The following is a 16,361-nucleotide window of genomic DNA, read 5'->3' on the forward strand; positions in this document are numbered from 1 at the left end:
ACATACGGGAAAAGCACTGTGAATGATTTTCGAGTGAAATCGACCTGACAGCCCGACAGACACAAATATCAGATGCAGCTAGCTTTGCAAGCATCCCCTTCATGGGAAAAAAGTGTCACAGTCATTTTATTGAGAGATGGAACTGCCAGAAAACCCCTCTTTTAGCTGTGAGGAGTGGAGCTGCAGTGGAGCAGTAGATAAGCATCACAACTGTAACGATAAGGAGTGCATCTGACATGGTCTGGTTTGACATAGATTAGACCAAGATCCGGTGTGGTGATATCGATTCCCCTTGCGTATGAAAAACGTATTGAAGACACGTACAATTGAAACTCGCCCTGTGGCCTTTTCTGTCTAGAGTTGGCCTTGATATCGTTTCCCTCTGCATGATTCTCATGAGATCTCGCCCCGCTTTCCGCAAACAAACAAAACAAGTGGCGTTCACTGTCTCTCTGTGAGGACAGATGCATGCCCAGTCTGTGCTGCACAGCCACTGCAGCTTGCTAATGCCAATGTTCGGGAAGTTTCAAAAAGTATTAACGGAAAGAGCAGATTAGCAGAATTTTAAAAAGCCAGAGTTTGCATGTGGCTGGTGGGCAGCTGTCTGTGCAAGCAAATAACCATCTGGAAATGAGCCATGCCTCATTCTGGAGCCGACAAGACAACCTCTCCTCATAGGATGGAAAGAAGATGGAGGGAGGGCGCGAGGGAAGGGAGGGAGGGGTGAAATCAGGACCATATGAATGACATTCCAGCTAGTCTTGAGTCTGGGTGTGTTGCTTGTTGTTGCTGGTGGTTTGGGATGTCTGGGAGCAGACTCTGATTTAGGTCTCATGTTGACATTGTCCTGGCACAACCCTAGAGTGAGTCATTGGCGGCCATTACTTTTTCACAGGTCACATATTGTACACACACACACACACAAACACACAAATAACTGGTTATTTGTTACTGGTTGAAGACACACAGTCACAAATACACACTCATATAATGATCATAATCATTATCTCCATCATTTGAGATCCTCAGCTCAGATGAAGGGTACTTCATGGAGTGTTTGTGTGTCTAATTGCTCACTAGCAACATGGCTCACCTCATTCAAGTGGATGATACCTGACCCACCCAATTACATAGTAAACCTACTTCATGTCTGTATCTCTGTTTGTCTGCACATGTGTGTGGGATTCTGGGTTCAGGTGTTTTGTATGTATGTGTTTGTCTGTGTGTGTGTATGCGTCTGTGTGTGTTAAACCAGAACCTGTGCTGTTCTTTATTACTGTCATGTTAATGTTGTCATCTTGAGAGCCTGATCAAATCTATATTTTACCAGATGATCGGGACACAGAACACTTGAGGTTTCACTCTGTGGACTTTAAACATCTATGTGGAATGGCATGTAAAACCATGTTGTTTGGGCCACCCCTGTGGCTCACAGGGCCGTCCCAAACAAGGCCTCTCTGCAGCAGCCTGGGTTCACATCCGTACATACATAATGTAAACTCAATTAGATCTAAGAAAGAGACTCTTGTGAATGGATGGAGATTGGAACGTTTTTCGTGTTTCTCCAGTTTCTGACACTGTGACTAGGCCAGGCCGGGTTCTAGTCGGTTCCGTCTGTTTGTTCCAGGTCCAGTCATCCGTTCCATTCCTTCACTCCCTCCCGGTAACTCAACTCACCTGCGGCTCATTCCCTCATCAACACCACAGCTCTTAAACCTCGGATTGTCATCCACTACTCGCCAGTTTGTTGAATCACCGACCTCACGTCTCTATTCTTAGCTTGGGATTGATTCTTCAACGCCTGTTTTTGTTCCAATGCTTGTTCCTGTCTACCACCAGATCATCCTTTCCAATCCTCCGTTCCTCCTACCGGTACCTCGCTCCACCATCCACCAGCCACCCTCAACTACAACCATCCTCTCTGTCTCAATAAATGTTCAGCACACAACTAGACCAACGTGTGTGCGCGTCGTGCGTTTGGGTCCTCAGTTCAGCCGTGACGGACTAATTCCCTCGTCTTTTTTAATCTTAGTAGGAAACTAAGAGATTTTTAGAAGAAATGTACATCTCCTGGTACAGTAGGACAACAAACCTGATGACCTGAATTTGTGAATGGCCCTTTTTCTCACACACCATAACTGTTCTGAAACTTTTCTTGCATGGAGCCTCAACTGGACTGTGCTGTGTGGGCTGAAAGTGCTGCAGACAGACACTGGCCGTCGCTGCAGTGAATCTAATAAACACATGCATCTGGAAGCATCTGGAAAAGTGTTTTGGAGACTTGTATGAAATCCTCTTGTCTTGTCTTCTGTCAAACTTTCCAGATCTGTTCCACCATGCCTCTATTTGTAACAACCCCCCCCCCCACACACACACACACTCCACCCCACCCCACACACACACCCACAATATTCCTAACTATGCTGTCCATGGTGCTGAAGGCCAGATCGAGGGCAGTATCAAAGGGGTGTGGGGAAATACTGTGAAAGCTTTGATTTTAAATCTTGACTTGCATTGCTTTATGTATTTCTTTGTTTCCTATGTGGATATTTTTGCATAGTTACACTTGTGCTCTCGTGTCTACCACCTTGGTCCCGTTACAATACCTGAGGTGTGTCCGTCCTACAGTACAGTACTCTTAGGTCTATGTTCGGGAACTGAACATGAGGAGCCACAGGATCGGAAGAGAAATAAATGGGGCGCCCCAAACACATCATCGGCTCATTGAATAATACTGTAATCTTACTGTAAACTGAAATCCCACTGTCCACGTCAGTGTCTACTGGCGCTGTCTGTTTCCACGTACAGACAGACACCCAAATGGCTGACGTTGACTCATGCAGGCTCAAACATGACCGTCTCCTATCGCACGCCCATACGTCTACACTAGGTCCTGTAAATCTTACTGGTTTTTTTTTATAAAACTAATGTTAGGTTGTCTAAGTGAAAATAATCTACTTCAAACTGCCAAGAATGTCTAGGTTCTATTAGGGCAAAGACAAAGGCCGAGAGCCTAGCTTGTAAAAATAGTTAGCTGTGCTGACTCAGCAAAGGACTGTGTGTGTGTGTAGGTCTTTGTGCGTAGGTGAAGTGTGCATACAATATGTCTGTGTCCACCCACATCTGTGCGTGTGGGCGAGGAAAGTGTGTAAGCGTGCGAACTGCAAAGCTACGTGCATAACAAAGCTACCAGCTGCTTCATAAATTGAAGTTCTCTGAGCTGTTTCCTTCAAACCACAGGACCTAATAAACCCAAGCATCCATAGTTCACTAATGGCACTCAGTTCTGTATCAATGCCACTGGCCCTGTTTATTGGAGAGAATAACATCAAGTGTTATTAAAAATATGTTTTTTAACAACTCCACCTTTTAGTTGAGACATACTATTTGGCACCCCAAAATGATTTGGAAAAAAAAGAATTAACAAAACTGATCCTTTAAAAGTAAATCTCTTGGATAAAAGTAAGAAATAAGTCATCATGTGTATAACCTGTCAACATATAATCTGAATAACCAGTGCCTGATAACCACAGGCGTTGCAAAACTACTGTCAGCAAATATAGTTATTTTTTCTGGCCAGGATCTGTAAAAGGTTTTATGTCCTGTAGTTTATGCTAAATTGCATTTTAACATTGACATGTCTTGGTTGAAACCATTGCCTTTCATTGATGCAGCCCCTTGTGTTTTTACATATGTGAACAATAAAATAAGCCGGTACATTCTCCAGTTTTGCCAAAAGGGGGCTGTTTCCTGTATCATGGGGAGTGTGTGTCTGTGTGTTTTGTTCCAAGCTTGGCACAATGTCTACTGACACAACATATTTTAATGGTTTCTTTCAGTGCCAAGCCCTGAGAAATTGAGTCACTTCTTAAGAGTGGCACACTGTGGAACTCAACAGTGTATACTTTGTCTGTTTAAATGTCAGCATAACTAGCCTTGTGAAACGCACCTCCAATTTGTGCAGAAAACTATCCTGAAGTTGGCAAAGATTATGAAATACTAAGAGCATTGTTAGTACACTTTCATCTGAATTTATTACTTTGGTTGTGAAGTTCGACATGTTTTCATCTCAAACTATTTTTCTTCCAGTACAACATTTTGCCTGAATGAACAAACGTGACTTTTTGACTGATGATTTTTATGAATGCAATGGACAGTAAATGCAACCTAAGAGCTCTTTGGACACATAATACTGAAGAATATTTCTGATTTCCATCTGTGAACAATGTTGAAATTGATCAGCTCCATATGAACTTGTATTTCCTTGGTCCATCTCCAACGATCCCCATTTTCCAGCTTACAACATTCCCTATATCCAGCCTCCGACCCTTCTAATTTTCAGCCTCTGATCTCCCCCATCGCCAGCTTCCAGCACGGCCAATATCCAGCCTCTATCCTCCCCATCTTCAACTTCTTACCTCCCCATCTCCAAACGCCAACCCTTCCCAACTCCAGCCTCTAACCACCCCATTACCAGCCTCCCCATCTCCAGCCCTTAACCTCCCCACCTACAGTCTCAAAAAATATCCCATTCTTCAGCCTCTAACCAACCCATCTCCAGCTCTTAACCTCCCCATCCCCAGCCCTTAACCTCCCCTCCCCCTGGAATCCATGTGAGGTCTCTTCAAATGGATGTGAACACCAACCACTGCCAGACCATATGAGACTGTGAAAAACCCAAAACACACAATAGGGGGACTGTCTGGATGGTACTAGCTCCCCTGATCTATCCTCACTCCCTCTCTCTCACACACTCTCTTTCGCAAAATCCATTGCTGAAAATCACATTGATGGCTCTCAGTGGTTTGGTCACATATTCCCTGCACACAATACAGTACATGTTGGTATAATATTCTCAGCGTTATTCTCATCTGTTTTAGTTTATTTTCCCCAGGTCCCTCTGTGGTCCAGATATCTGCTCTGAGTTAGCTGTGCAATACAGGGGCGGTACCTCAGTAAGATCGTGGATGTGTATCAGGGGGTAGAGATGGATGGCTTACTAAGTATGTTATTGTGAATGACTGTAGCTGTATGTCTTTCATATGCTCCATGTTAAAATGACCACAAAAGAAAAGAATAAACAAACAATAATAATAATAAACTGTGAAACTCTTTAGAAAAGTAATTGTTTTATTTGTTAAACTGATATAAATAAACAAATACAAGATGAAAAATGTTTTTCTTTAAGTTTGCTACAATCTTATGGCAAGAAAAGTATATTCTGCTTTCGCTAGGCAAGAGCACACAGAATTGTCAGAGAACAAATGTACATAAATATTTAATCTAATATTGAGCCCCTGTGTTTCAATGGAAAAGCGCATCTACTAAGGATCTAAATGCTGCAAAATGCAATACAAAATATTGATTTACAGTTGACTGATCATTGTAACAATGATCCATCTTTGACATCTAATAAATAAATACATTTTGTGCATATTCCCATTTACCTCAGTAAAGAGTCAAATGAAAAAAAGGAGGTTTAAATTAAAGATGGATCCAAAGTCGATTTGGTTCCACTAGTTTCATAAGACAATAATCTCTCTTCTTGTTTGCTTGTTTGGTCAGACAGTCCAGCTATCTGATGTATTGATAACTTGCTTGTGTACTTTGAATACCACTACTCCCATCAGATTAGTACTTACATTGGGTGAATAGGTGGACACCACTGCAATAGGGACAAAAACATCCCAAAACTTCAGACATCCAGATGATGTGCCATTCACACTACAAGGTGTCGTTCAGTTTTTACCAGTGAAATATAGACACAACCAATGCAATTATTGATATACTGTTCAATGTATATTTTCTTGGAAAACAGAAATAGCAGTGAAGTACTATGTCACGGAACTGTGTGTACTATAGAGCAACTGTTCACCAATCCATTTCTGGCTGTCTATCAGCAAATATTCAGTCATGCAACAGTTGACTGCTGAATTTCAAATGTTTTACTTCTACAGCCTCTGTAGGTTACTACTGACAACCAGACTGCTGTCTACTCACCAGCACTCACTACCAGGGACATGAAGTCACAGCTGTGTTTTTATAACCATGACAACGTTTAGTAAACTAAACTATTATAGTATATACTAGATATGACGGATGACTTCCTGAAACTTGGTGATAAACAAGCACAGTTCATCCTCCACTGAAGGTCTGGCATATCTGGAGAAAGTTATCCATGCCCTCTTACGCCAAGCAAGGGGAATTTAAATGGAAGTATACAAGCATTCTTAATTTTGCTCGCTACATTTTTTCAAATGGAATGGACGGCATTTTGCAAATGTATCAAAATGCCATTGAACAAAACTAATTGTGCTCAGATGAGATTTGCTAAGGGTTTATTGAGTAGGTAGTGGTATTCACACCTCACCTGAATATCCACAAGTCCTGTTTCTCTTTTTGGACAAAAAGAGAATGAAACTATCTGATGAAGAGTGATATAGAATAAAAGATCTCAATCGAAAATATACATTATATCAACAAAACAAAACAAAATTCAGTGCTCTTGCACGTAGCAAGTGCTCCCTCAGTGGTTAATTTGCAGTAAGATGTACATATTTACGTTCAGTAGCACATCCTCCCTTCGGTCAGACCTCGCAATTGCTCAACATCATCACCCCAAAGTACGTCCCCTGAGAGTCTGGGTCCAGAAACCTGATATTGGACACTTCCACAAAGAGGCTGTCCCCTTGCTTCAACGTCATAGCCAGGCCCTGCTGGGCACAGTACATGTTGTACTCGGTGTCGTCCCAGCGCACGGTGCTGCCCGTCTTCATCAGTTGAACGGGATCGACGTTCTGTGAGGTGTGCTTCTCGTGGGAGATGTACTGCATGAGCTGAAGGTTGCTCATGTTTACGGGCGGCACCTCCGTTTTGAGGTAGCGGAAGCAGGTCTTGGCATAGATGTAGTAGAGGCCCTCCTTCTCCACGATGAGGCGCCCGTTGTGGTAGTTCATCCTCTCCAGGTTGCCCTGGGATTGGTCCCAGTGGATCATAGCCGTGTGAACCTTTGAGTCTGGAATCGTGACGACAGTAGCGGTCAGATGCCGTACGTGCAGGTCAGACTTGACTACAGTGAAGATAATTAGTGTCATCCTTTCACAAATCTATAGAAGCTAAATCCATTCAAATCACAAATCAGGGACTGTATGATGTCTGTTGTCCTCGTAGTTCTGGACTTACCTGTGTCACTGTTTTTGTTTGGTATGATAGGTAGATGGGCGAATGGGAGTCCTTCCTTTGCTTGGGCCTTGCACCGTCTGCCTTTCCTTGGATCCTTCAGTGCATCTGCAATGATCGGCTCTGTCTGCACTTCCTGTGGGGACAGGACATGGTCATTAATAGAGTGACAGTGCACACCACAGACTCATGGTTTACATAACATTACTAAACCACACACTATCAGTAGGCACGCTTCTCAATTAAAATCCAATTGTTTAACAACATTTTGGCCTCAAATTCCACATGTCACAAATGATAGATAGAAATATCTCTGTAATATTTATCTTTGGACACAATAGACCGTTTCTCAAAGTTTAAACCCGTCACGTAACATTCTCTTGTCTCTGTGTGTGCAAGTAATTGATACAGGAAGTCCATGTACAGTGTACATGTGTATGTATTTCCATCGATTTCCCACAGTTCTCAGTACTGTTCTCCCTGGAAAGTTCTGAGCCACTCCGAGCTCTAAACACCAGACACTGTGGTCAGAATCTTCAACTGTTTGACGTGAGGAGATGGAACTGCTCTCATGTTTTTTTGCACGGTTGAAGTTCTGAATCAACCCCCAGGGTGATATTTCTGTTTGATGGCTGATGAAAAAACATATCCATGGTGTACCCTCCGCAGGATCAGGAGACAAGACTGAGCCCATAGAGGCATACACCGTCTCCGGGCACGTTTACACATACTTGATCTCACTAAACTGGTTTGAAAATTAATCTCTCTGATAGGGGAACATTTTGACAGATGACTGATTCAAGAATGCAGTCTTAAGAACATAACTTGTTTCAATCATTTCAGACCAATTTACACTCGAGAGAATGATTACAATAACAAAACAGAATGGACAGATCTGCATACAGGTCGTCGAAAGCACATACATAAATACTGCCTGGATAGAAGTCTTCTAATTTGAGACACCTCAAAAACACATTTAAAGTTGCTGTGGCACAGTCCTACAACAAGTATAACAAATATTGTTATACAGTATACTGAAGACTATATGTGTTGCATCAATATGAAGTAATGATGAATAAATATGAAAATAAAAATCTAAATATTTTGTCTATAACAAGACAAAAATCACCGCGGGATAAGTGCTGTTTGTCGTCCAAAAACAATTTGCCAAGGCTTGGAGAAATTACAGACATCATCCGACGAGCTCGACCATGGTGGGATTCATACCTGATTTGGGATCCCAAACAAACCCCACAATCTCATACCACTCAACCAGATAGCAGCTGGAATAGTTACTGTTTAACTGTCTGTCTGCCCTTAGGGTAATAACAGTCAAGCTACTGACTGCTGTGAAGGCAGATTTATTATGTTCAAGTTCTTGAAACATAAAATCCATTGTCTTTTCTCCCAGGTAGTCATTTATTGATGAATATAATTGATTGGCCAAAGTCCACTGACCTGGAATCCCAGGCCTCCTCTACCACATCTGAACAACTGCCCTGTCAGCAAGAGCTGCCTCATCTCTCTCTTCTCTACACAGCGTTTTCGAATGAAATCAACCAAATCTTACACTCGATAAGATTCTTTAAACCATTGCTCAAGAGGCTGCAGAAAGTAATGGGGGACAATAACGAGTCACTTGTTTGAAGTGTTCCGTGTTGAACTTAGGCCTAGACCCAGACCTAGAGCAGTCAGAGAGGACTCAGCTTGCCGGGCCTGGACATCCTACCTCACATCAAAGGGCCCTTGACAAAGCCAAATAAGACAAACGTCATATCCAAAGTAATGCGTGATCTTTACCACACCCACGCATCTGTCTGAGGACCTGCAGTGGTTCCGGGACAGACTCTATCACAACAGAACTCAGGCCAAGCGGACCTGTCACCCTGACACCTCATAAACCTCTGAGTTCTGCTCAAACTGCTCCCTGGGAAACATATCGGATCTCACAACACAATGAGTCGCTCAGTCCCAGGCAGGGTGGGTGGTTTTTCTTAGTACTCCGCTGGGGCAACCAGGGCAAATACAAATACATCATTTCAAAGGGAATTTTTGAATTATGGGAAACAAAACACAGCGAGCAAAGTAAAGCAAAGCAGTCTTCTTTTCTCTGTTGTTTTACTTCCTGGAAAGATTCTGCTTGTGCAGGGGGAAATGTGTGCCAATAAAGTGGCCAAACGTTCCAAAAAAGGGATTCCAAAAAACCCCCACTATCAAACAATGGAGCGTTCCTTTGTGACCGCTCCGTTTGTGCCACTGCTACTGATCACGTGGTTACCAAGGTTACTGAGGTTAAGATGGACACAGTATGCAACACCAAAAAGTTATGTCATCCAATGGAGAGGAGAGCTGATTTGTTGCACTTATCTGTTATCTGAGTGTACTGAGTACTGCTAACTACAACTAGTAGACTAATAAGGCACACTTTAAAGACAGTGTTTTCCCTAGGTGTACAGCTTGGGGGGGTGGGGGGGGGTGGCGGCGGGCGGGGTGGGTGGGTGGGGCGGGCAACCATGTAGAGACAGAAATTAAATGCTGTTGTGTAAATAAGATAAATAACATAAGGCCATTTTGTTTGTTTAATAAAAGAGCAAGCTATAGACCTGTTTTATAGGAAACCTTAAATGACTTATTTTGTGATCTGGCGCTATATAAAAGAATAAATAAATAAAAGATTTTAATTTTTTATTATTAACTTGACCTTCCAGGGGGTGTCGTTGAGGGGGTGTTTCCCCTAATGGTAGGGGAAACACTGAAAGATGTACCGATACTGCGTGCACCAGGTCTCGTAGAGCTCTCCTTCTCTTTGAAACTAGACTAAAGGACTCTAAACCTCCAACACAAGTTTGGTTAATATTGTTTTTGATTGATATACTGTAGCACTTGCAGTACTAATGACTTACTAACGTAATTGCTAACTACACACAACTTCTCACAAGCCAACATTCATTGTGCAGTGTTTGTCTACCAGTGATGAGGAAATGAAATACTTTTAAATATTCTTGAAAGTAAATTATGCAACTGTCATGGGTGTGGTGCATAGTTTAAAAAGCATTTTCCTCATTCAAGGAACCAAGATTGTCCAACAATCAAAAGGTTTGAGATTGTGTCACCGGGGATGATGCAGGGGTCAACCTACCTCCATTGGTCGATGCGAAACTGAGGAGAGATCTACCTGGTGGGAGAAGCAGAAAAATGAGTGTCAGGAGAAGAGATACTGTGTACTCACAAATTCTCCATGGACGCACTTTGAGGAAAACATTCCACAAGTGGTAAAGTAGTTCTTCCAGTGACAGGTTCATTAGGTCATAGTCAAGCAACAGAAACAAAAAGGGATAAGTAAAAGGGACAGTTCACCACAAAAATAGAAATGACACATTAATCCACAGACTTTGTTGTGAGCAGTTTCATGGAGAACTATTTCCTCTGTACCAAACTATAGCCAACCCGCCAACCGTATCACTGAGCGGAAGGAAGGGTGCATCTACTCAAGGATGAGATTTACATTTACATTTTAGGCATTTAGCAGACGCTCTTATCCAGAGCGACTTACAGTAAGTACAGGGACATTCCCCCGAGGCAAGTAGGGTGAAGTGCCTTGCCCAAGGACACAACGTCATTTGACACGGCCAGGAATCGAACCAGCGACCTTCTGATTACTAGCCCGACTCCCTAACCGCTCAGCCATCTGATCCCCTGAGATGCTTGGATGGCGGTGGTGGTTTGGTAGACTCCATGAAAAGAACACTAAATCCATTACAAATACTTCTCAACTCTTACATGTACTGCTGTATTAAAATGTTTCCGTGGTTCCTCCAGAACCTTTAGTAGAACTCTTAGAGTTTATATTAACACCCATCATGTCCCATATTCATGTCCATCTTTAGCATACGTGTATCCCTATCCCATGGCCATATACCCAGAGGACCTCTGCACACACCACATATGGGTGGAGGGAGCAGGGAGGAGGGGAAAGGGTATTAGACTGAAAAACGGAAGAGACGTTTTTGCCATTGCTGGTAAGGAAATCCATTTGAGAAATGGGTGATATGCCAAAACCTTTCTGGAATGCAGCTTACAGAAAAGGTTCTGTTTGAGGAGCACATTCCTTCATAGTGGTGGGTGCTATAGGCAGATACTTCTCGCATAACTGTTTACTACCACAGGTGTGCATGGCAGAGGCTGGTACCCAGCCAATGGTCAAACTGGTTCCTAATAAAAGTATGACTCATTCACAAAGCAGAAGCATATGGACTTGTCATCAACTAGAGAGGATATATTCAGGTTACAGCTCATAGTGTCTTTTCAGATCCACAAAATTCAGTACAATCAGAGCCTCAGTCACGACAGAGAGATCACGACATTTGGAATGGTTGTTCATTAGAAGGAAAATCACCCCTCTAATGAGCTATCCGATTTTCCACTGTCCCCAACACAGTACTACTAATACTACTGGTCCCATCAACTCCACTGCATCTCTTTTTCTCTCTTTCTCGTTTCCTTCTGGAGATCTAGTTCATAACCAGCTCATGTTACACATCCCTATGTTTGTGTCAAATTAGTCAGACAAACTGAGACCCCTCCAACACAAAATCACACACACCACACACAAAATCTGTGTTTCATTATATGCCAGCACTATAAAGCACCCTGACAGTACTGAGATCTTGTGTCCTTGTACATTTTGTCCAAACATCAATCAACTCCAAAACCACCATCAAGCAGCATGAGTGTAGTGTTGTCTCGGCTCAGTATCATTTTGTCTAAACTTTCTATGGAGAGGAGAAGTAAGCTTGATGACACTTGATATTATTGGTGGGGGTCTGCATTTCCTCTCTCAGCTCTTTGCTCAAAGCATCTCCTAAAGCTGGTCTGTATCTGAAACTGGCCAAGTCGGAGCTGTTTATTCTCCGGGGCTGCCAAGGACACACTTCAGTAAACAGCGAGTGACCCAAAGTAAACAAACACAAAACAACATAAATCTATGTAAGACAAACATCTGCGTTTTACAAACAAGATACAATGCATGACCGTATACTGCCTTTTCTCCTCTGTTTTGTAGAGATAAATAAGATGCTGAGAACATTGAATTATTTTGATCAACTCGAGGACGCTGGGGAATAACGCTAACCCCTAATCTCGGAGGAAAATCTCTCCGGCATCAATGATATCTGTTAACAAAGAAAAGACACACACAAACAAAGCAAAAACACCGGCGTTAACAGTTCTGTTATCGGGAAACTTTCTCAGGGCTGTCACTTCCATAGTTCACAGAGCAGCCTGTATTCAAAGAGAAAGTGATGGCACACACCTAAACCGCAGGCTTGTCTGGAAACAACGAGCCATTCCATAACCTGAATCCGCAAACCTGTAAAACTTCAAACCCTGACTCTATCCATCGCTTCGAAATAACAACTGAAAAAACATCTGGCATTACCAATAAGTCGGTAGATATATTAAGTTAAAAACAAAAGTTATCTGAATGCAGGCATACGCAAAGTTACTACTGACATGTAGGTCACAATCCGCAACTATGAAGTCTCAGTACCGAACGGTCAAAGGGGGATTTTAACGTGCCTTACCTCATGGAGATAACCTGTCAAGTGCAACAATATTGCCACACTCGATGCGACCTGTAGCAGTCCCATTACAGCAAGCGTTCCAAACAGAAGTGGTCGGTATGTCGGTTCCGAGGTCTGCGAATGGGGGAAGCGGGGCTGACCTCCCTCAATGTCGTTGGGGTTCCGCAAGTAGCTCCTGTAATCGTTATTAGCTGCCATGGTGAGCGCTCTCTCGGTTAAGATTGTCTTCTCAGTGCAAGGAAGGAAGTAATGTACGAGACGTCCTATAAACAGTGGGTGGGCTGAGAGAGTTGTAGACACACAGCCAATCAGACGAACGTGATTTGTTATGGGCGCCCTTTCATAGAGCGGGAGCCAGACTGACACAGAAAGGAGTGTACAGGTAAAACCAGGCCGGTGCTTAAAGTTGGTCTGAGCGAGTCTCTCCAAAACCCACCCAACTAAAAAGAGCAGTGACGTGATACCCATTCTGAGTAAATTATTGACATGAATATTATTTGTATTCCTTCTAAAATAGATGCACTAAAAATGATTTAAAACGGTATTTTTAGGAGTTACAAACCTGGAGTTCTAGCAATGTTTAATCTATTCTACATTTTTTACAGGCTTTGATTCAATAAACACCAGCTTAATTATTAACATACAGTACTGTGCATCAACATGTGTATGTGTGAGTGTTTATCAAGAACTTTAGAATACTGGTGTGTTTGTGTGTGTCTGCATGTCCGTGTGCATGTTTGTGTGCCTGAGCAAGTGTTGTGTAAATAGTAAACACCTCACTTCAACAGATGTAAAAAAAAAAAAAATGCTCTCCTATTGTACAGTTTTAACAATTAATTTTAACCACAAACAAATCATGACAGGAATGCAACAACTGTCCTTCTTACCACAGTATTTGCAAGAAAGACACAGGTCATTAATCACAGATATATCTCTAGTTGACAGTGTTTGAGAGTCACCATGTGAAAGATGCAAAAATGAAATTGAACTACTACATTTTTGGGTCCTCCATGTCAACAGTTTAGTCATTTACCTCTCAGTCCTGTACCTGTCAGTCCTGTAAATACCTGTTTGTCTGACCCCTTTGTCTTCCTGGTTCTAAAGTGACAGCAAAAGAAACAACAGAGTTGGGCACTTTTCCAAGCCAGCAGAAAAAACTCGCTCAGAAACCAACGTTATTTTAGGTTGGCGACACTGTAGTGCCAGTGACAATGGAGAGTGTGAGATAGAGCAGAGAGTAAGGAGGAGAAAGAGAAGGGAGTCGGTTGGTGATATTGCAAAATCAAGGGTAATTATATGGGTGCCAGAAGAGTTCATGGGAGAAATTTGGCTTTTTTACATCTCTACCCCTAAACCATCAAACTTCATGGCGCTACAATAATTTAATACGCCATCATTATGGGCTTTCTAACTTCATAAAACCACACACATGATTTTAGTTATGTGTAGTAGGTCCGTATTTCCCTCACTGGCCTTGCACCATGCTCTGCAGATCTGTTTTCACAGGGCACCACAGGAACTGGGCACTGCATCAACGATCACTTGCATCCCAAAACAGACTGAACCCCACCTCTAGGACCTATTGACCTTGGCCTGGTCCTGGACGACCTTTTGACATTGGCAGCCCATGCGCTGGTCTTGGCTGTGGCTCTGAATGTGGTTCTGTTAGCGCTGTTCTCCAGGTCAGGGGTCCCTGGAGCACCGTGAGAATCTGTGTATAGCTGTGGCTTTCCTCTGACCCCAGCTATGTCCCTCTGAGGAAAGAGGAGAGCTGTGGAGTACAACGCACCCCCGGGAACTAATGGGATTCAGTCAGCTTAAACTGTCATGTGTGCATGTGTTAGTATTAAATGGCGGGTGATTTAAGAGGTTTACAGATGTGTGTGTTTAGCTGCTTGGCTGTGCCAAGAGAAGAAACCCAAGATGATGCCAACCCCCTACTGCTGTTGCATTCTGGTACACCCTCCTGGCATCTCCTTACTGACAACCACAGACTCTGGTCTCAGGTCAGATGGGAGAGGTCAGGGGTCAGAGCTGAGAGTCTCAGTGTGTGTTTGTGTGTGTGCTGGGGTGTGTGTATATCTCAGACTGTACAGTCATTGTGAGAATGGTCCGGTGAGTCTGGCTGACGCTTGGCTATTTCAGTTTCAAAAGAACCAGCATGATTTAACAGGATATTTGGAAACCGGCGAGAGGGCACAAAATGTCTAGAAAAACAAGAATGTGCAATTTTGATAATTGCGATGAAATGAGTGAAGTCCCTTTGGCCTAAATATATTTATACACTTTGCAGGACACAGTCAATGTCTGTATGTAATCTTTGATTGAGCAAGAGTTCTTTGCATGCAAGCTTACTTGTGTAGTAATGTCAAATTAGGTAGACCTCTACCTGGTTTATTTATAGCTTTTTCTAAAGTGGAGACCGAATTAAATATCATAACATGCAGAGTATGGTATTGTCTTTTTCTGCTTAGCCACATCCTTTGTGGTAGAAAGTTCATCCCAAGTGGGCCTTTACACACACGCACACACACACTCACACGTGAGCACATGCATGGACCCCTCGACAGGTCTATTGTAAACTTGTTTCCACAGCCCTCTGGATTATTACATAGCAACTTCCATAGCAAATAGGATGTTTATGCCATCCTCCCCCCATCTCCCCCCACCTACCCCCACCTACCCCACCTCCCTGTTTCTCTTCACATCTAACATCACTTAAGGCCAGACTGTGGTTTTATCGAAACTACATATTTTCAAAAGAAGATTGAAGGAACGGAGATCTTAAACAGGGGTATTTGGGATCATTAGCAGTATCTAGTTTCAGTGTATGTTTGTGTTTAACAATCAGTGGAGAACACAGAACGAAGTATTAGAGCGGACACTGATGGTTTGTGGGTACAAGACTGGTTGAATGGACGAGCTCTCTAACACAGGACCGAAGTCATACTCACTATTTATTAACTTATCCGACTTTCAACAGATCAAGCGACTGCTAGGTCTGCCTTTTGAGTGACGGCAACACACACAGGGAGGTTTTACGCCATGGGCAGAGTTTGCCTTACTGTTGTGTGTGTATCTTACTGTTGTGTGTGTATCTTACTGTTGTGTGTGTATCTTACTGTTGTGTGTGTATCTTACTGTTGTGTGTGTATCTTACTGTTGTGTGTGTATCTTACTGTTGTGTGTGTATCTTACTGTTTTTGTGCTTCAGGGGGTGACTATCCTCTGGACTAACCTTGGCAGGGGAAAGCAGATCATTCTGTTGGCAGACACTGGGCTGCAAACTGAGACAGATTGCATCCACAGATGACATTCAGCACTAATGACATCTGTAAGACAGAGGCTAGTCATGACAATTAGAGGTGTAAAAACAGGCTAAGCACACATGGCTGTCCATCAATTTAATTGCATTCACATACACACACAGTCTGCATTCTCCTCCATCAAACATCAGAGCCAAACCACATTTTTCACATATTTAGTACTGTGTAGCCTACATACTAAACATAATCTTTATCATCTTCATCTTTCCTCCAGTTTTCTATCCTTATCTCTACAGTAATCAGATAAGTTCCAGGGACACATGCAGCAAAGGGA

General features: G+C 42.8%; 1 protein-coding gene across 2 annotated transcripts; it reads right to left on the reverse strand.

Annotated features, from left to right (window-relative positions):
• Nucleotides 1–5,118: 5,118 nt before the first annotated feature.
• tnfsf11 (TNF superfamily member 11) lies at nt 5,119–13,068 on the reverse strand. Of its 2 annotated transcripts, none has more exons than XM_062457079.1 (4): nt 12,762–13,068; nt 10,319–10,354; nt 7,183–7,315; nt 5,119–7,069 (listed from the first exon to the last, which is right to left on the reverse strand). In XM_062457079.1, exons 1-4 carry the CDS (start codon nt 12,957–12,959, stop codon nt 6,588–6,590), a joined length of 849 nt encoding a protein of 282 aa, XP_062313063.1. In that variant the 5' UTR covers nt 12,960–13,068; the 3' UTR covers nt 5,119–6,587. The 2 variants fall into 2 exon arrangements, with proteins under 2 accessions (XP_062313063.1, XP_062313064.1); XM_062457080.1 differs by having other exon boundaries at nt 5,119–7,015; nt 12,762–13,060.
• Nucleotides 13,069–16,361: the final 3,293 nt, after the last annotated feature.

The sequence above is a fragment of the Osmerus eperlanus genome, chromosome 3 (genome assembly GCF_963692335.1).
Source record: "Osmerus eperlanus chromosome 3, fOsmEpe2.1, whole genome shotgun sequence".
Classification (NCBI taxonomy): domain Eukaryota; kingdom Metazoa; phylum Chordata; class Actinopteri; order Osmeriformes; family Osmeridae; genus Osmerus; species Osmerus eperlanus.

Coding starts and splice junctions, on each gene's coding strand:
- tnfsf11 (XM_062457079.1), bottom strand. CDS start 12,959: ATGGCAGCTAATAACGATTACAGGAGCTACTTGCGGAACCCCAACGAC. Junction 10,355..12,761: donor TGACAGGTTATCTCCATGAG/GTAAGGCACGTT, acceptor TTCTCCCACCAG/GTAGATCTCTCCTCAGTTTC. Junction 7,070..7,182: donor AAACAAAAACAGTGACACAG/GTAAGTCCAGAA, acceptor TCTTCACTGTAG/TCAAGTCTGACCTGCACGTA.